We start from the raw sequence: 20,110 nt of genomic DNA on the forward strand, positions 1-20,110 counted from the left end.
AAGCACATCTTGCTTCTTTGCCCATAGTCTTCGAAAGCCCCACTTGTTTCTGGGGCTTTTGTTGAAAGATAGGCGAGTCCAGATCTTCAAGGTGCTATTCCTTTTCCTTTCTGTGATCATAAAAAGTAACCTTAGAAAAACAGGAGCTTTTGAACTGGATGTGACTATCTTGTTTAGTCGTTTCCAAAATCAGGGTTCCAAGGAGGGCTTTGGCAGTTCTGCATATAGCATCAAATTCCATTTAAAAATATTTTAAACTGTAATTATAAAATGCATGCTCAGGTGCACTGGGCAGCAAGTTTTAAGGTGTTGGAGATAGCTAACAGGATTCTCCTGCGATCTCCATTTAACTTAGATTGCAAGGGGAGCCCTTGAAAAAAATAGTTGCTCTTTGCCACCAGTTCTTTGTGAGTCAGGGAACAAAGCGGATGCTGTGACAAAGTAAGATTTCTGGTTTAAAATCTATGTGTCCATCTCAACAGCCTCAGTGAGAATCAATTGCTTCATGGGTACTAAATTGAACATAGGAAAGGAATTTTTACTAATAAAATGCTACTCCGAATTGTTGCTTATATTGGAGGCTTTGCAGTGAGTTTTCACTCGAGAAAGAGTTTGGTTGCTTGAATGTTTGACAAGCCCTATACTCGGAGGAGTGACTTACCTACGGTCTCCCAGCTGTGGAGGAGTCGGGATGAGAGTGTGGGTAACAAATCCTCACCTTGCTCTCTTATGCTAAGTAGGACCATGTAATGTATCATCCAACCAGGATACTTTTTGAGAGTAAAAAGGGATGTTTTAACAATTACTCCCAGACTACTGAACTAAACTGGACTGTCCTAAGGTAACTGAAATCTACAACTCCTCTAGCTGTAGCAAGAATTAATTTGTTAGATTCTAGAGACTTTAAAAATTGAGATATAAGTGACATACAACATATTAGTTTCAGGTGTACAACATATGATTCATTATTTGTATATATTGCAAAATGATCACCACAATAAGTCTAGTTAATATCCATCACCACACAGTTAAAATGACTTTTGTTTGTTTGTTTTTGTTGTTGCTGCTTTGTCTTGTTTTGTTTTGTTTACTGAGGTATAAGTGACCTATAACATTACATTAGTTTCAGGTGTACAACATCATGATTAGATATTTGTACATGTTGTAAAATTATCACCACAATAACTCTAGTTAACATCTATTACCACAAAAGTTACAAAAAATTTTTTCTTGTGATGAGAAATTTTAAGATCTATTCTCTTAGCAACTTTCAAATATATGATACAGCATCGTTAACTATAGTCATCGTGTTGGGCATTACATCCCCAGGACATATTTATTTTATAACTGGAAGCTTATGGCCATGTTTACCCATTTCACCCACCCCTCATCCCTGTTCTCTGTATCTATAGGTTTAGTATTTTTAAATTTATTTAAAAATTTACTTTATTTTAAAAATCTAAAGACTATTTACTTATCTCAAGTTGAAAATGTTGAAACTTACAGCAGAGTTGCAATATGCGGAGAATGAACACACATTTATTCACCATTTTGAGATTCAACGATTGCCCTATCACTCTCAATCTCCTGCCAAAACCATTTCAAAGTGAGGGCTGGGACTGGGGCAAGGAGAGTGAGGCATTAATCTGAGACACAATGTTTCAGGTGGTACCAAAACACTCAGCAATTAAGATAAATAATATTTTATTACCATGTTTTAAAAAATCAAAATGAATTTAAAAATGCATAATGAACAAAATATCAGCATTTTAAATAAAAATGGAATTTGACCCTGCACTTGCGTGGTCACTTGCCTCACCCTAATTCCAGCCCTGGTGACATCATAAATACTTTGGGACAAATCTCTTAGTAATAAGGTCATTCTCCTACATAAACACACACACCTATGAAAACTAATAATCATTATTTAATATCTTTGAATGGGCATCCCTAATTTTCCTAATTAGCCCTAAAACATCTTTTATAGCTGTTCCTTTCCAACTGGGACCCAATCAAGATTAATTCATGCATTGTGTTTAGTTGTTTTATTTCTTTAGTCTCTTATATTCTAGAGCTGGAGTCAGCAAACCACAGCCTGTGAGCCTGCCGCCTGTTTTTGTAAATAAAGTTTCATCAGAACATGGCTACGTGCATTATTTACATATTGCCTGTGGAGACTTTCATGCTACAGTGACAGAAAATGTATGACCCCAAAGCCAAAAATATTTGCCATCTGGCCCTTTACAAAAAAGTGTACCAAGCCTGGTCTTAGGCTTGATTAGATTCAGGGTAAATATTTCTAAAATAGACTTTTTCTTTTAGAGTAGTTTTAGGTTCACAGCAAAATTGATTGTAAGGTACAGAGATTTTCCAGATGCCTTGCCCCCATACATGCATAATTTCCCCTATTACCAACATCCCCCACCAGTTACATTGGTGACAATCGGTGAACCTACATTGGCACACCATTATCACTAGTAAATATTTTTGATGAGGCTGCTTTATAGGAGTATTAGTTACCTATTGCTGTATAACAAATGACCACAAATTTGGCAGCTGAAAATAACAGCCATTTATTATCTCACAGTTTCTATGGGTGAGGAATCTGGGTGCCCTGTGGCTGGGTTCTCTGTGCAGGGCTTCACAAGATGTAAGCCAGGCTGGGAGCTCATTGAGAAGCCCAGAGCCCTCTTCTACACTCATTCAGGTTGTTGGCAGCATTGAGCTCCTCATAGTTATAGGACTGGGGACCTCAGCTCCTAGTGGCTGCCCCTCTCCCTACGCACGCAGCTCACAAGGCTGGTTTCTCCTTCAAGGCCAGCAGGATCACATCTGTTTGTTGCTTTAAGACTCTGACCTCTGGACTGTCTTTTAAAGGGTGTCCCTGATTAGGTCCGGCCCACCCAGTATAATCTCCCTTGTGATGAACTCACCATCAACTCATTTGAGACCGTAAATACACATGCAAAATTCCTTCACCTTTGCCCTGTGGCATAACCTAATCTCAGGAGTGACATGCATTGTGCTCCCAAGTCCCAGCCATACTCCAGGATGGGGGATTAGACAGGGTACTAGGGTGCACACACCAGGACTGAGAACCTTGGAATTCTGCCACAAGTCCATGATTCTGGACTTTAGAGATTTGAGTCATAAAGTCTGCCACCTGGGAAGACTTAGATTAAAACAGGATCTTTTGATCTTGTCTTCTTAACCTCGCCAAAATACTGTCCAAAAAAGACCTACTAAAAAATCTTACCTTAATGTTAAATTCGACGAGCCGTAGGAAATTTGTGTTCCAAAGCTGGTCTATCTAAACCGTCAACTCTTAAGTTTTTTCAGCTTAATCTGTGTAGATGAAAACAGTAAAGAAAAATATTTAGCTTAGAAACTTTTTATGCTTTATAAAAATAAGAATGACAAGATGTGTGTGTACCATTGTCCACATGTTGACACATGCACAGAAACATACACATACAGGTTCTGGAATAGCATGGGGGACAGGAAATATTGCTGTGGCCATTACGGGAAAATACCTCCTGCCACCCAGGGCCCTTAAACTAGTCTAGCAAGGGTTGAGGAAGGCTCCTTGGAGGAGGTGGCATTCTAGCTGAGTTCTGAAGGATGCAATCATGTACCAACACACACACACACACACCCCTAAGGTGGAACTGGCCTGTGGTTGCCTATTCTCCAAATGAGTCAGTGCTTCCTCCGATCATATGAGATCCATGAAAAGAGTGGAAAACTAAAAGTGATCCTTAAAATTTGAATAGAATCACACTGCTTGGAGGCAGGGGGTATTGTGTGAGGACTCTGTCAGCATGTTAGAAGCCTACACACTCTGTTTGTTCTCCAAGACAGCAACTGATAGATTGCCAGGTGTTATTAGTGTGAAAAACACTGTCCAAGCATCTGGTGGCCTCGGTCTGCCTTAGCTGCTGTTCTTACGGGATGACCGGAATGTGCTGAAACCATGCAGAATTCCTTTCTGGGCTGGGAGCCATGAATTCTCACTGCTTCCTTCACCCTCACCCTGACTTCCACCCAGCACCATATCCTCTCTGTTTTACCTTCTAAATATCCCTCCCTTCCATCCCCTCCTCTCCAACTTCACTTTTCCCATCCTGGCCACCATCATCTTTTGCCTGCCTTAAAGGGTAAAACAGCTTCCCTGCACTCATCCTTGGATCCCCTCCTATCACTTCCCTGCAGAGCAGCCAGAGTCCTCTCTTCCAAAATCAAAGCTGCTCAAACACCTCCTTGCATAAAATTCATGTGCAATTTCTACCAGCTGAAATGCAGAGACCAAAATTCTTAACTCATCCCATCAGGATGAGTGGTCTGCCCCCTCTGCCCTCTCTCCACACTTACCCTGCTATCCAAAAACACTGGTCTTTTTCTTTTTCAAGTTCAAATGTGCCACACTTCTTCCCATCGTAGGGCCTTTGCACAGCTGTTCCCTCTGATCTTCTTGGTAAACGCTTATATATCCTTCAGAACTCAGCTAGTGTGCCACTTCCTCTGGGAAGCCTTCTTCATCCCCTACTAGACTGGGTTAAGTCCCTGTGGTGGCGGGGATATTTTCCCCAAATGGTCATGGCAACATTTCCTGTCCCCCAAGCTATTCCAGACCCTGGCCACTCCCCAGCTTCTAGGGTCTGTTTGCCCTTGCCTTGAATTTGGGAAGGACTTTGTCACAGCCACTATGGAAAGACTGCAATGGAAATGATTCCATGTGACTTAAGAGACTGGGTCAGAAAAGGAGATATATGGCTTCCACCTGGCCCATCTCTCCTCTCCTCAGAATGACTGTGCTTGGAATCCAGCAGCCACGTGAGGGAGCTCCGGCCGCATGAAGAGGCCACATCTCGGTGCTCCTGGCAGTAGTCCCAGCACAGGTCTCAGCCGATAGCCAGCAGACAGATGGACAGACAGACGAGTGAGTCAGCTTTAGAGGACTCCAGCCCCAGCTTTCCAGCTACCCACCTGACACTAAACCTGCCCAGATTGCATATTGGAGAACACAATGCAGGTTGTTGTTACTCGAAATCTCTAACTCTTGGGGTGGTTTGTTATACAGCCACAGTAACTGGAATATAGTAACTGTTATATTTACACCCTCTCTCTGAAGTATCTGCTATAGTTGAAGTTTTACGTTTGCGCATGTGTGGTTATTTGATCCCCACCCTTTTTGAAAGTCTAAAAGCTCTAGGAGGGCAAAAACCTTGTCAGTTTTGTTCACTATTCTAGTCCTGACACCTAGCACAGTGCCTGGTAAATGACGCACTCATTACCAATGTACTGGCAGCTTTCCCTACCTCTGCACATATAAAAAGAGATGTGATTTGGTCATTGGTTGTATGCTTATTCATTTGACAAATACTCACTGATGTGGCTCTGTGTCAGGAATTTGTGACGAAGCATGAAAAGACGATGTACAAGGGGCTGTGGGAGGGCAGAGGAGGGGTCAGTTCGGTTGTGTTTTGAAGGGTGCATAGGTGTTTTCTGGGTAATGAAGAGATAGAACAGAGCTTCTGGCAAGGGTAATGGTATGTGCCAAGGCATGGGGCCAGAAAGTGGCCAGGAAGCAGCCAGGCTGGGCAGGCATTGACAGGAGGTGCTGCACAGATAGAAGGTAGGTGGAAAATTCTTCAAGAAAAGGTTCGTAAGGGCCAGGTTCTGATGGCCTTCAATGCTGACTGTAGATGCTTAGAATTCAAGTCACAAAAGATTAGGAAGACTTTGGTGGTCTGGAAGCAGTTGCTGATTGATCCCAGTTCTTGATAGCACCAGGGCTGGGAAAACTGGTTAAGAGGCTCCTGAACTGGTCCAGTGGGGAAGTGATGGAGACAGGACTAGGGAAGTAAAGGTAGGAGGAGAGGGACTATGGCAAAAGCCACTTAGCAAAATTCACTGTGTTAGGGCCCTGTGTTAGGCTGCTGTGTCACACTGTTACATCAACCCTAGCAAGCGGGGGTCCACTAACAATTTTTTAGTAAGTATATCAGGCTCTGCAGACCTTAGGATATGTCTCACCTACTCACCCTACTTCTGTAGCGTAAAAGCAGCCACAGATGATGGGTAAAGGGTGGGTGTGCATGTGTTCCAATAAAACTTTATTTTACAGACATTGAGCTATGACTTTCAGGATTTTCACGTGTCACGAAATAGTCTTCCCTTTTGGACTTTTTCCAACTTTTACAAAATGTACAAACCATTCTGAACTTGTTTGTGAAGTCGAGCAAAAGTAGGTGGCAGGGCTTGGTTTACCCAACAGCGCTATAAGACATTACTTAGTTCTTGGGTTTCAGGGGTAAGAGCTTATACTGGGAGGCCCTCAAGGACCCACGCCCTCCATGACGTCACCAGGCCGCGCCCCTGGGCGGAGCCGGCGCATGCGCGTCCTGCCCGCGGGCGGGGGCGGGGCGGACCGCGGCTCCGACTTCTAACATGGCGCACACTGGCGGCGGCGGTGGTGGCCCCGGGGGTCGGGGCCTGAGTGGCGCCCGCTGGGGTCGCTCGGGCTCCGCGGGCCACGAGAAGCTGCCGGTGCACGTGAGTGGCTCCCCAGCCCTCCCTCGGGGATCCTGTTGTCCGGCCCTTACAGGCCTGCGCTCCCAACCCGGCCCCGCCCGGCCCCACCTCGAACTCTCCTCTGCGCCGCCCGGGACCCCAGACCCCTGATCTCTCACCTCGGCCCCCTCGGAGGCCGGCCTGTCCCCCCGCTCCCGCCAGAGACAGCCCCCCACACACCGTTCCCAGTTCCCTCCACTGACCCCGGCCCATCGGGATCCTCCCTTTCCCCCTCTCCGTCCCCTTCCCCGCAGGTGGAGGACGCCCTCACCTACCTGGACCAGGTGAAAATCCGCTTCGGCAGCGACCCTGCCACTTACAACGGTTTCCTGGAGATTATGAAGGAGTTCAAAAGCCAAAGGTACCCCTGGGACCCCTCCCCACCCCGGGGGGCCGCAGTCGGCCCGAGCGAGGTGGAAGTTCCCCAGCCGCGTGACCTTGCACAGGTTGTCAAATCTCTGGAAGCCTCAGCTCCTTTCCCTAAAAAAACAGGAGCGTAGAGTCCTCCTTTGTGGAGCTGTTATGGGGATTCCTGGAAGGAGGGCAGGTATGGGGGTGAGGCAAGAGAAGGGAGTCCGACCAGCAAAGAGTCTTTCTCCAAAATGATTTTTTAAATGAATTTTGTTCATCCAGGACTTTTTAAAATTAATTTTTTAAGCACTGCATTAAAATGTTATTTATCTTGATTGTTGAATGTTTTGGCGCCCTCTCCCCCTTAAATTTTGTTCCCAAGGTGAGTGCTTCACTCACCTCACCCTAGTTCCAGGCCTGGTAGGAAGTTCTGCACATAAAATGCTTAGTAAGGGACCTGGCATTTTAGAAGACATGTAAAACACATTAGCTGTTTTTGTAGGCACAGAATCAGGAGGGTTAGAGATCCATAGGGGACCTCACAGTTATGCCCTTGTGTGACAGGAGGCTCACTGAGGCTTAGGGGACAGAGTCAGGACTAGCACTTGGGTTCTCTTGAGTCTTATAGTCTCAGTTATCACATTCCTACCATGCTGCTTCTCCTGAGGAAATATGACAGAGCCTGGTTTCCTTCCACAGGCACTGTACTAAGGCCTTAGCCCTAACTGCAGCCATGAGGGATACCCCATCCCTCCCCTTGAATTCTTAATCAAGTCCCATACTTGTAGGGCCTTTGTTATTTATGCATTGTAATCAGTTGCTGGGATCAATTCCTGTGTTACAGTTGATCCCTAATTCATATAAGGGAATTATCTCATTTCATCATTCAGAGGGCTTCGGCCTCCTGCCACATCTTGAGGTCCAGGACTCACAGTTGCTCTCCTGACATTTTCAGCATTGAGTACAGGTGCTTCGAGTGTTTGGGGAGCTGTGCCATGTGATTATTCTGTGGTTCTCACCAGGGGTATAGGGAGCCCAGGCCTGGGTGCTCTGGAAGTAGATTACTGTCAGCAGAATCACCCCAGTCACATTTTAAGGTGCTTTGTTTTCAGGGAGAAGCTGGTTACATGGCACAGTCATGGAAGTCTGGAGTAGATTTCACTTTTAATTTGTTCCCTGAGATGCTTTTGCCCACTCATGTTCTTTATTCCAGCATTGATACTCCTGGAGTCATCCGACGAGTCTCACAGCTCTTCCACGAACACCCTGACCTCATTGTTGGATTCAATGCTTTCCTTCCCCTTGGGTACAGAATCGACATTCCCAAGAATGGCAAGTTAAACATACAGTCGCCTCTGTCCAGCCAGGTATGCTGCTGCAGTGGTTTGAGTGATCTTGGCCTTAACACAGCCTGCACTGATTCTCAGGCACTCAGGTTGGGCAGTATGTGTCGTGTATTGCATTGCCGGAAAGCCAGTTACAATCCAGTCTTTTTCTCAACGTGCTAATCCCTTCTAGCACAAATCAGAATAGACTGAAACACCTATACAGGCAGCCTCTGCTTCCCAGATTGCTCCGTTTGAAGGATTTAAATCAAGAGTGGATGTGTTTGTGCATGTCAGGGGGGCATTCTGCTAACAGTTTTATGTCTAGTCAAAATAACTGCACCCTTGGTGGCCAAGGTGTTGGCCTGAGGCCTTCCCTGTGAGTGCACTAGGCAGGTCACGCTTGTACGTGGACATGTGGTGGTTCTGATCTCCCTTGGTGCCACCCACAAATTGAAGCAGCTGGGATGTGGGTGTGAATGGCCATTTTTATAATTACCAACAGGGTCATTGGCTCAGCCCAGGCTTGTGCCTTTGGTCTCTTCTCTCTTGTTAACAGCTTGCTGCCTCCTCTATCTGCAATCCGAAAGCCTATTTGAGAATTACTTTTATAAGGTCATTGTTTTCCCCTACCTCGGTCCTTTTGTGATTTAAGGTATAATGTTTTGCTGCAAGTTGGGGGGTATAGTGGGGTCCAGAGTATTGAGGGGTGTTTAGTGGTGTCCCTGACTCTACCCACTAGGTCCTCATGGGAGGAAGAAATAGTCAAAAATGTCACCAGACATTGCCAAGTGTTTCCTGAGAGTAAAATCGCCCCTGATGAGAACCACTAGTCTAAGTGAACTGGCTCTTTCAACCTCCTCCATCTCTGTCTCAGGGATTTTAATGGGGAAGGTAAAAATCTACTCTAGGGAAGCATTTTGCAGGTTTATCCTCTGATGAGGGAGTGTCTTGTCAAATGAAGGAGTCAGATTTGGAAAAACAGTGAGAGGCCTATGTAAGGCAAGCTCCACCTTCAGTGTGTTGTCTTATTAAAGCCGAGGAGCGCATCTCAATTTTAAAAAGGAACTTGGAAGCCTGTGGCCACTGAATTCCACAGAGCTTCCATTTCACGTTTGTGAATGGAGCTCCAGGATCCAGATGGGGGGGTTCATGCCTCCAGACAGTAAAAGCGTTTACAGGATTAACCTTTGAAATAATCACAGTGGGGGAAGGAAACCGAGCTCATTGGCAATAGGGTACACAGAGCACTTTGTGAGTCTGAAGTGCCCTATAAATGGGGTGCTATTACCATCACTTGCTAAGAAAGAGCAGGATCAAAGATCTGAATTGTGCTCCCTATATGGACATGGCCTTTCTCAATCCCTGACTGTGGGGGTCAGTCTGCTCTGGGGCTGGAGCTCCATGCGAACAGTGGTGGCCCTGCCCAAAATAGCCACGCACCAGCTGTTCCACACTCCAGGGAGGGCTCTTGTAGAGAGAACAGACCAGATCAGTTTTGTCTCCCCCCTGGCTGGCTTAGGTGAAGCAGGTCCATTAACTTGAAGAAAGGCTTGAGAGAATTTAGTTAACAGCCACTTAACAGGGCTTTATAGTCTTGTTGCAGCTGGAAGAAGCCACATCCAGGGCCTGCTCCCTTAGCTGGAGAGGTGCATTCAGGAACATACCAGCCCACACAGCTTCAGTCAACACTAAGGACCAGCAGGGTTTTTAGCTTCTTTTGTCAGCAGACCTCAGTGCCAGGCACAAACGAGATGTCTTCCTGGCTTCCTGGAGTCCTTTGAGAGACTAGAGTCACTGGAGATCTTAACAGGGCTCCCTATACACAAGTGCTGTGGTGACTTTTTAAAAATTGTTTTTTTTAGCCTCACTATTTTGAAGTACAGCTTTATTCTTTTCATTTTTCACCTTGTCATGAATCCTGTTAACTACAGACAAGGAAAGAGTAGCTTCTAGGTGCTGAGGAAGAGAAATAAGGGGCATCCCAGCCTTTGGGGAGGGTTTCTCAGCCTTGGCACTGTTGCCGTTGGGGCTGGATCATTCTTTCCTGTGGGGGCATCCTGTGCACTGTAAGGCACTGAACAGCATCTCTTCTCCACCCACCTGATACCAGTAGCACTCCTTTCTCCACTGTAACAACTTAAAAATGTCTCCAGACGTTGCCAAGTGTTCCCTGTGGGGCAGAATCGCCCCTGCTGAGAACACTAGTCTAAAGGAAGACTGACCGACATGTGCTATGATGAGAGAAGCATGGCCAAAAGAGGGCCAGGGACCATGGTGGGAAGAACATCCCTTTACTGGCACCATTTTGGATCTGGTCATCTGCACCTCAGTTGTTACCTCACCTCTGCAGAGAGCCCCCCCCACTGTCACTACCAAGTTTTTCTCACACCACACCTTTTTGTATATTTCAGAGTAGCAAAGTCAAGAAAAAAATTTAAAACTTTGTTTCTTGCTGATTTGCCTTCCCTGGAAAACTGGGATTCCTCCTCATCAGGCAAGACCCTCATCTGCCTTGGTCATGACTATGTCCCCCTTTCGGCACATCTTGTCAAGGCAAGAAACTGGATGTCAGTGGGTCCCCTTGAGAACAGATTCTGCCATCTGGGAGTTGACTTTTTTATGCTTGGCTGGGGTAATACCCAAGAGATAAGAAGATAAACCCTTAGGTGCAGCTTGTAAGATAAGTGGTCCCATTGCGTTAAAAGGGAGGCCTACTGTCTACTCTCTGGAGAGGGTCATTTGGAAGTTCAGTCAGTTTCTGGCAGATCATCACTGTGCCTAAGTCACCCATAGAGTGAGTGTAGACCATCTCCTCTGCATCAGGCCCTGAGGTTTATTGCAAGCCCCAGCTCATGAGGTGGTTGCACAATTGAGATGGGAACTCATGAGATACAGATGGACAGATATGACATATGAGGGAGTTCAGCACTGTAAGCGAAAGATGGCAGGGGCAGGGCTTGAGGAGGGCAATGGGAGCCATGCCTGTGTTTGGGGTGGATGATGGAAGTCTTCCTGGTGGTGGGAGTAAAGGCCTGAAGTAGGAAGGAGTGAATGTGCTTGAGAAATGTCCAGGAACCCTGTGGGGTTGGGACATGAAGGGTAGAGGGTGGGATAGAGAGGAGAGTGGGGAGTTGGTGGAGAGTTGAGGAAAGGCCACTCTGGCTGCTGTGCCAGCCGTGGACTGAGGAGCAGAGAAGATCTGTGAGGCCATGGAGAGGCCCCATGTGATCCAGACAGTGAATGGTGTTGCAGACCAGGGGCAGGTATCAGAAAGGGAGAGGTCCAAGATCCAGGATTCCTGAGCCTCTGGGTGAAGGTCAAGGCTCCTGCTGAGATGAGGAAAGCCAGGGAGGAGTGGGGGGCTGTTCCTCTGTGTTTGGTGAGGCATCTCTTAAATATCTAGGTGGGGCTGTGTGTGGACACTCAGATGGACAAGTTGGCTGTGATGGGTGGCTTGACAGTGTCTAGGAGGTGTTTCTAACTGTGCCTAGACCAGGAATTGGGAAACTATGGCCCTTGGGCCAAAACCAGCTTGTTTTTGTATGGTCAGTGGGTTTTACATTTTCTGAAGACTACATTTAAAAAATGTTTTTTAATTGTGGCAATATTGACGTAACAAAATTCATCACTATAACCATTTAAAAGTGCCCAGTGGTTTTTAGTATATTCACAATATCATGCAACTGCCACCAATTCCTGAACATTTGTATCACCCCAAAAAGATACTGTACCTCGAAATTCTCCCCTGGCAGCCACTAATCCACTTTTCTGTCTCTATAGATTTGCCTGTCCTGGACATTTCATGTAAATGGGATCATGCACTAAATGACCTTTTGTGTCTGGCTTCCTTCACTCAGCATTGTGTTTTTAAGGTTTATCCATGTTGTATTAGAGCTTCCATGAATCAAAGTTTCATTCCTTTTTATGGCTGAATAATATTCCACTGTATGGATGGAGTACATTTTGTTAATTTATCAGCTGATGGACACTTTGGTTGTTTCCACCTATTGGTGATTTTGACTAGTGCCACTCTGAACCTGCATGTTCGAGAATTTGTTTCAACACCTGTCTTCAGTTCTTTTGGGGTGTTACCTGGGAGCAGAATTACTGGGACACATGGTAATTATGTTTAACTTATTAAAGAAACATCGTACTGTTTGCTATAGCTGCTGCATCATTACTGCCTGGCCCATTTTGTAGAGCCCTGGTCTCTAGGGATGGTTCTCTGTCTTGTCCCAGTGACTCACTCCAGGGGGGTGAAAGGGGAATTTGGTGCTTGAAAATGCCCCCTCAGAGTGGTGGGGAGTTTCTGGTGAAGGCACAGCTTTCTCTAAAGCAAACCCTGGCCCCAAGGCTGTTTCCTCTCCCTGCTCCTTCCACTTTCCACCTTCCACCTCAAAGTAATCAGCAGAGCATCTCCATAGTGTCTTAAAATGAATTCCACTGCCTGGGAGAAGTGTTTATAATAGTGACTGCTCTGGATCTGTTGTGTGTCTGCTTTCCTCAGCTCAGACTTTCTAGAGTTGCCTCTACACTGTTATGGGCTGAATTGTGTCATCTCCCTGCCCCCAATTCTTACACTGAAGTCCTAACCCTCAGTGTGTTAGAATGTGACTATATTTGGAGATAGGGTTTTCACAGAGATAATGACCCCTAATCCAATCTAACTGGTGTCCTGAGGAAATTTGGACACAAAGAGAAACCCAGGGTTGGATGCACACAGAGGGACAACCATGTGAGGACACCATAAGAAGGTGGCCATCTACAAGCTGAGAGGCCTCAGGAGAAACCAACCTCCAGAACTTCCAGCCTCCAGAACTATGAGGAAATAAGTTTCTGTTATTGAAGCTGCCCAGCCTGGTATTTTGTTATGGCAGCCCAAGCAGATTAGTATACCCAGGTGATGGCCACTGTGCACAGCAGTGCCCATCCCACCAGAGCCTTTCTCGACAGCAGTTGGTGCAGGTGGGGTGCTGGGGGCCTGGGCAATGGAAACAGTAGACTCAGTTTGTTCCTCCACCTGTTAATCTGATCATTCCCCGGCAGTGGAGGAGTCCTGCTCTGTTCCAGGCACTGGGGATATAGCTGTGAACAAAGTAGAATCTGTCCTCATGGTGTTTGCCGTCTGGTCAGGGTGGACAGACAAAATAAGTACAGTATGTTCCAGTAGGAGAAAAACAGCATGAGAGTGCTGGGAGACAGGGTCATTTTAGTTTGGCACTGTATGGTTTCAGAAGACTGCTCAAGAAACAGCCCCTGCTTGCTGGGATCTGAAGGATGCTGAGGGTCACTCCTGATGGCCCACCTGCTGTCAGTGGCAGAGGGAGACTGTCATCAAAATTCCAGTTTAGAAACATCACCTTGGGGGTGGGTCCTGTCCCACCAAGAATTAGGATTCTGAGCACACAGGAGAGAGATGTATGTGTCTGTTTTTTTATTTGTATTGTTGGAAAAGCACACAAATGAAGGGCATGCTTGATGACTGGTCTGGGCGAATCTCTTCTCTCAAGTGACTTGCCCTGGGCTTAGCACCAAAAGTCCTGCAGTGCCATGTAGCCTGTACAGTGGGGCCCCCTTAGCTGCAGGGTTCCAGTTTTATACCTGCTGAGAGCAAGTGCTTTTACAACTGAAACAGTCTTGCTGAAATGGGCTGACAAAAACTGTGAGAAGACTTCTTTTATAAAGAAGCCAAAACTCTACTCTGAAAAGGATTAAATCCACATTTTGTACCTTTCTTGCGCATGCTAATTTTTTAAAGTATAGAGTGTTTCTCATGTATTCTCTGAATCATTTGGGAAGGATCAGGCAGAGGCAAGTTCATAAGACATGCACAGGAGCGCACAGACCCACAGAAGGCCCACATGGGGTCCCCCCCTCTGCATTCCTCCAGGCCCGCAGACATAACCTTTCTTCTGCATCTAATTGAAACACTTGGCTTTGTGCTAGGTTTTGCCTTTTCTCATACAGATAGTGGCGTTTGGTCTGGCGTTTGTCACAATCTGTTCCTGATGTCAGGCTGACAGTAACTTCCTGTCGTGTTGTTAGGAGAATTCTCACAACCACAGTGACTGTGCCGAGAACTTCAAACAACAGCTGCTGTACAAGGAGGACAAACCCCAGGTGCCCTTGGAGTCGGATTCTGTGGAGTTCAACAACGCCATCAGCTATGTGAACAAGATTAAGACCCGGTTTCTGGACCACCCTGAGATCTACCGGTCATTCTTGGAGATACTGCATACTTATCAGGTAAGAGGCCTCTTCTCTGTGGCTATTCCTGGCATAATCCATTGTAAGGTGCATTGGAAGCATTTTCTTGTTTGAATTCATGGAATCCTGTAAAAATCTGATAAACTTTTTTTGGGGGGATTAATTTTTTTACTGCTCTAAAATATAGATAGTGTAAAACTTAGCATTTTAACCATTTTTAAGTGTTCAGTGGCATTAAATAAATTCACATTGTTGTACAGCCATCACTACTATACAGTTCCAAGACACTTTTCATCTTGCAAAACTGAAAATCTGTCCCCATTAAACACTAACTCCCCATTCCCCTCCCCCAGCCACTGGCACCCACCATTCTACTTTGTGATTCAATGAATTTTTTGACTCCTAGGGACCTCACATAAGTGGGATCATACAATATTTGTCCTTTTGTGACTGGCTTATTTCACTCAGTTTGTGTTGTAGCATGTGTCAGAATTTCCTTTTTAAGGAAATTTCCATTGTGTTGATGGAACAGATTTTGTTTATCCATTCATCTGTTGATGGACACTTGAGTTGCTTCCACATTTTAGCTGCTGTGAACATAGATATACAAATACCTATTGGAGTTCTGTTTAGTTTTGATTTTAATATACTCCTGAGGCAGTTCTGCACCCAAGGAAACATACATCAGAGGGATTAAAAAAGAACCTAAGGGGATACTCTCTTTAAAAGATGACTTCATTATTGTTTAGACTACACAGCTTCCTTTATTTTTGCGGATTAAAACTGGGCTCTATGCAGGCACGGGGCAACAGAGGTGAGTGGTTGCTGCTGCTTAGGAGTTCAGTCTAGAGGGGGGAGAAACTAAGAGATGACTGGGGTGGAAAAGAAGGGGAATGTAAAGAAGTATGTTAGGGTTAATGATTGCCAACCATGTAGGGGTCAGAGAGAAGATATTTAGGTTGAATCTTGACAAATGGGTCGGAACTATCAGGTAGACAAGTACAGATAAAGGATGGATTATCGGTGTTGGTAACAGCCCGTGCAAAGGCCCAGGAGTCAGAAGGAGACTTGACAGAAAGTCCAGGCAAGCCAGTGGTGGGGACATCTGTGTCATGCAAGGAACTTGGACGTCATCCTTTTCCAGACTTGGAGTCTATGTCTGGAAAATGAACTCTGACCCAGCTGGCGTGGCTCAGCGGTTGAGCATTGACCTGTGATCCAGGAGATTGAGGTTCAGTTCCCAGTCAGGGCACATGCCCAGGTGGCAGGCTCTGTCCCCAACAGGGGGCGTGCAGGAGGCAGCTGATCAGTGACTCTCATCATTGATGTTTCTTTCTCTCCCTCTCCCTTCCTCTCTGAAATCAATTAAAAATAAAAATCAAAATCACAACCTTGGTAAGTGAAATAAAGTAGTGGGATTCTCTTTAGCATAAATGTGTAAGGTCAGATTGATAGCATGTGGTCCCTATAAACCCAGTGGAGCTGTTTTGATGCAGCAAACTTTTGCCACCAGTGGCCCCATAGGACTCAGATCTAGTGTGTACATAGTGCTTGTACAGCAGTAGGAACTTGCTTCTCAGAGATGAGCAATTGCAGTGGCAGCTTTGAGCATTTGATCTGGGCGGGGGAGGGGACAGTGATGTTTGGGATCATAGGAGCTTATGAGTCTTTCACAGATTCCATGGGGTCATTACAGCTTAGGGGCTGGAAGGATCATTATAGAGAGAAGACTGAGAGGTGTCTGTTCTGTTCACGGTAATGGGGAGGCAGAAAAGTTAGACTTACTTATCTAAGGTCATATCGATGGGCCACAGACTCATTCAGAGAAGATTCATTGGGGAAGGTACAGCTGAGCATCCTCCAACCAGAGCTACTGGGAGTTTGTTGGAAATGCACATGCCTGGGACTCACCTCAGAATTATGACTCCTCATGTCTGGCCCTGCATCTGCATTTTAAACAAGCCTCCTGATGACCCAGACTTCAGGTCATCAGTTTCTTCAAGAGGAGCTAGAAGTCTGAGTTTTTGTATAAATTATCCTGATTTTAGGATGTTGGCTTGGATATTTAAAACACACTGTAAGGGCCAAAGCAAGGAGCTCTGGGTAAATTTGGCCATGTGTTTCAGGGTTTTGATCTCGGTCAGTCCTCGGTTCAGATCTTAGCTCTACCTCCTTCCTCCTCAGAGCACTTTCTCTCACCCTGCTGAACCTCAGGTTCTAATCTGTAAAATGGTTGTAATACTGGTGGTGCTGACCCCTTGGTTAAATGCAGTTTTAACTAAGGCCATCAACTTACGGCGCAACCGTGGGGAGCTGGTCTCCATTATCCAACTTTGTACATATGTCCTTGGATGAGCACAGCCAGTTCTGCCCATATGTGACATTCCTAAAAGTGACCTTGCTTTGGAAATTTGCACCAGGCGCAGGGCTTATGGGAAAACAGGATCAGGGCACAACACTGGGAAACTGTGTTAGCAACACATTAAAAAAAACACCTACTAAAAATGGTAGTGCCATTACAAACATTAAATAGCTACAAATGACATGAATACTACACTTCTGGCACTTGACCCTGGGAAGACCTGAGGTTCACGTGTGGGTGTGGGAAGGCTGCAACCTGTGGGTCACTGTGAGATGCTAGGAGGAGGTTTCCTGAAGTGGGACTGATGTAACTCCTGAAGGGTATTGCAGGTCGCTACTAACAGATGCTAAAGGGGGGAAGGGGGCAGGTCGGGTATATTTCCCACTACTCAGGTCAGCTCAGTGCAATTTTCTGCTCTCACCTAGGGCTTATCCCACATAAGCAATCGCAAAATCCGCACCATGCTCAGATGATTCCTTAGTACATGTGTCAAGCTCAAACAGACAGCTTTCAAAACAAACGTTAGAACAGAACTGTCTGTCTCTGTGGGAACATCCCCAGAAAGTGTGTCCCTAAGTCAGGGTGTGCGCCTGTAACATGGCCATAGATAGCACCACGTTTCCCTCTGCCAGGTTGTGCCAGTCTTCTTTCCACCTTATGGTTCCCACATCCTCATTGGAAACACCAGTCTTTTTTTTTTTTTTTTTTTTAATATATCTTTTATTGATTTCAGAGGAAGGGAGGGAAGGGGGAGAGGGAGAGATAGAAACATCAATGATGAGAAAGTTGTCATTGATCAGCTGCCTCCTGCATGCCCTTGACTGAGGATCGAGCCTGCAACCCGGGCATGTGCCCTGACCGGGAATCAAACTGCAGTCTCCTGGATCCTAGGTCTATGCTCAACTGCTGAGCCTTCCCTGGCCAGGCAACACCAGTCCTTTTCATCTTTGTCAATCCGATGAGTGAAGTGGCGCCGTTTGATGTCATATTTCTTTAAGCATCACCCAGTTTGATCATTGTTTCATGTGTAGAAAGGTGATTTATATTTATTCTCTGAACTGAGTGGTCTTTGCCATTTTTTCTTTGGCTTTCAAGTGTCCTGGTGACTTTGGTGGGGGACGAGGCAGTTGTTCCCCCCCCTCCCAAATAGGTGCTACGGGTACAGGATTGAAAACTAGCTTCCCTCAGGGTGCAACAGACCAGGAAGAGGGGAGATGTTGGCTCGTTCCCCTTTGTAGCTGTGGAGTAGGCATATTGAGTGCGAATGTCCTGCACTCTGGGAGGGCCCTGACCCCAGTGCCTGTAGTTGGGTCATATCCTCGGGTGTAAAGTTGACGGGGACTTATTTCTAATGCCCAACTTGAGTTCTGCTTGCAGTTCCCACCCTCCCAACCCAGGTCCCCTCTGGTCTTCATCTTGTTGCTTTGAGCTCCAGGTCAGGCCATCTTTCTTCAACCCTCAGGTGTTGGTGACTCTGGGCAAACAGTTTTCTTGGCCTGGAAGTGCCTTCCCTTTTTTTCACCCTCTTCCCTTTAAGGCCCAGCACTAGGTCCGCACTCCCCTGCCCAGCAAAACATGCTCCCTTGCCCTTGGGAGGGCTGCGACCATGTCCTTCTACGAGTGTGCCCCTACCCATATCCCCTCCACACTCCTAGCATAGGCCCCATCCAAGGCCAGGGCTCAGGCTGTGCTGTTGAACTGGGTTCAGATACAAACACACAGAACTGTTCTCCAGACAAGGGAGCTTGGCACTGGGCACCCCAAGGTGGGCCCCTCTTTCCCAGCTGGCCTTCTGTCTCCTCCACAGTAGGATGCCTGAATGTCACAGCCTAGGTACCTGGTTCCTTGGCTAAAGAGACTCATTCTCTCTTTCCCAACAATTGGCAGAAGGAGCAGCTGAGCACAAAGGGCCGGCCCTTTCGAGGCATGTCTGAAGAGGAGGTGTTCACCGAGGTGGCAAACCTCTTCCGGGGCCAGGAAGACCTGCTGTCAGAGTTTGGACAGTTCCTGCCTGAAGCTAAGCGGTCCCTGGTGAGTACAGAGCATCCACTCAGCCCAGATCCCATGCCTCAGTGTAGCCCCCAGAGCCCGGCCAAGCTTGTCTCACCCCCAGGACATACTGGCTTCCCCTAAGAGGCACACACGATACAGACACCCAGGGAGTCCTAGTGCAGGCTCCTATCACAGGCTCCACCTCCATGTCAAGCTGGAGTAGTCCTGAAGAGGGCTTCTTAATGTGGACAGTGGCAGATGGTGAGGTTTGGTAGGTGGAGACCAGGAGAGGGGACTTTGTATTCTCCTTACCTGTACCCCGGGACTGCAGAGCCACCTGCCTTTTAACCAGTGCCCTGTGGGCAGGTGCAGGAGGGGTGGGCCCACCACGTCCCCCTCTAGAAGGACTGGGTGGGGGCTGCAGAGAGCAGAGGAGGAACCTGGGACAGGGACTCTGAGGGTGCAGACTGCACTGTCAGTCTTTCTCCCTATGTTGTGGCCTGAGTTTTTCTGGATTGCCCTTTCCATTCCCTCTTTTCCATGAACATACAGTGCTTGCTTTTTTGTTGTTGTTAAACCTCACCTGAGGATATTTTTTTCATAGATTTTTAAAGAGAGTGGAAGGGAGGGAGGAAGTGGGGGGGAGAGAGAGAGAGAGAGAGACATCAATGTGAGAGAGACACATCAATTGGTTGCCTCCCGCATGCCCCCAACCAGGGCTAGGGATCAAACCTGCAACCCAGATATATGCCATTGCTGGGGAATCAAACCCACAATCCTTTGGTTCATAGGCCAATGTTCTAACCACTGATCACACCAGCCAGGGCTGGACCGTATTCTTTTTTCTGTGTTAGTTGACACTTCAGTCATTTCCACTTTTTGGCGATTGTGAATAGTTCTGGTGTGCACGTGTGTGCACAAGGATTTGTTTGATTCCCTCTTTCCAATTCCTTGGGGTCTGTACCTAGGAGTGGAATTGCAAGGAACTGCCAAACTGTTTTCCATAAGCATCTGCACCATTTATGTTCTCACTAGCAATTTCTCCCCATCACCAACACTTGGTGTTTTCCTTTTTTTTTTAAATTATAATCTTCATGGTTGATGTGAAGTGGTATCTCATTGTGGTTTTGATTCATATTTCCCTGATGGCTAATGATATTGAACATTTTTTCATGTACTTATTGGCCATTTATATACCTTCTTTGGAGAAATGTGCATTCAAGTTCTTTGCTCATATTTTAGTTTGTCTCTTTGTTGTTGAGTTTTAAGAGTTCTTTGTATTCTGAACACTAGACCC

At 46.4% G+C, this 20,110-nt stretch overlaps 1 protein-coding gene across 2 annotated transcripts in view; it reads left to right on the forward strand.

Moving 5' to 3' along the window:
• Positions 1 to 6,450: 6,450 nt before the first annotated feature.
• Positions 6,451 to 20,110, forward strand: part of SIN3B (SIN3 transcription regulator family member B) — a 37,308-nt gene continuing 23,648 nt past the window's right edge. For both annotated transcript variants that reach the window (XM_087816794.1, XM_087816795.1), the window contains exons 1-5: positions 6,451 to 6,555; positions 6,828 to 6,934; positions 8,138 to 8,291; positions 14,298 to 14,498; positions 18,709 to 18,852. In XM_087816794.1, the coding sequence (XP_087672920.1) occupies positions 6,451 to 6,555; positions 6,828 to 6,934; positions 8,138 to 8,291; positions 14,298 to 14,498; positions 18,709 to 18,852 (711 nt within the window). The remainder of the gene's footprint in view (positions 6,556 to 6,827; positions 6,935 to 8,137; positions 8,292 to 14,297; positions 14,499 to 18,708; positions 18,853 to 20,110) is intronic.

This window comes from Miniopterus natalensis, chromosome 4 (assembly GCF_054644295.1).
Source record: "Miniopterus natalensis isolate mMinNat1 chromosome 4, mMinNat1.hap1, whole genome shotgun sequence".
In the NCBI taxonomy this organism is placed as follows: domain Eukaryota; kingdom Metazoa; phylum Chordata; class Mammalia; order Chiroptera; family Miniopteridae; genus Miniopterus; species Miniopterus natalensis.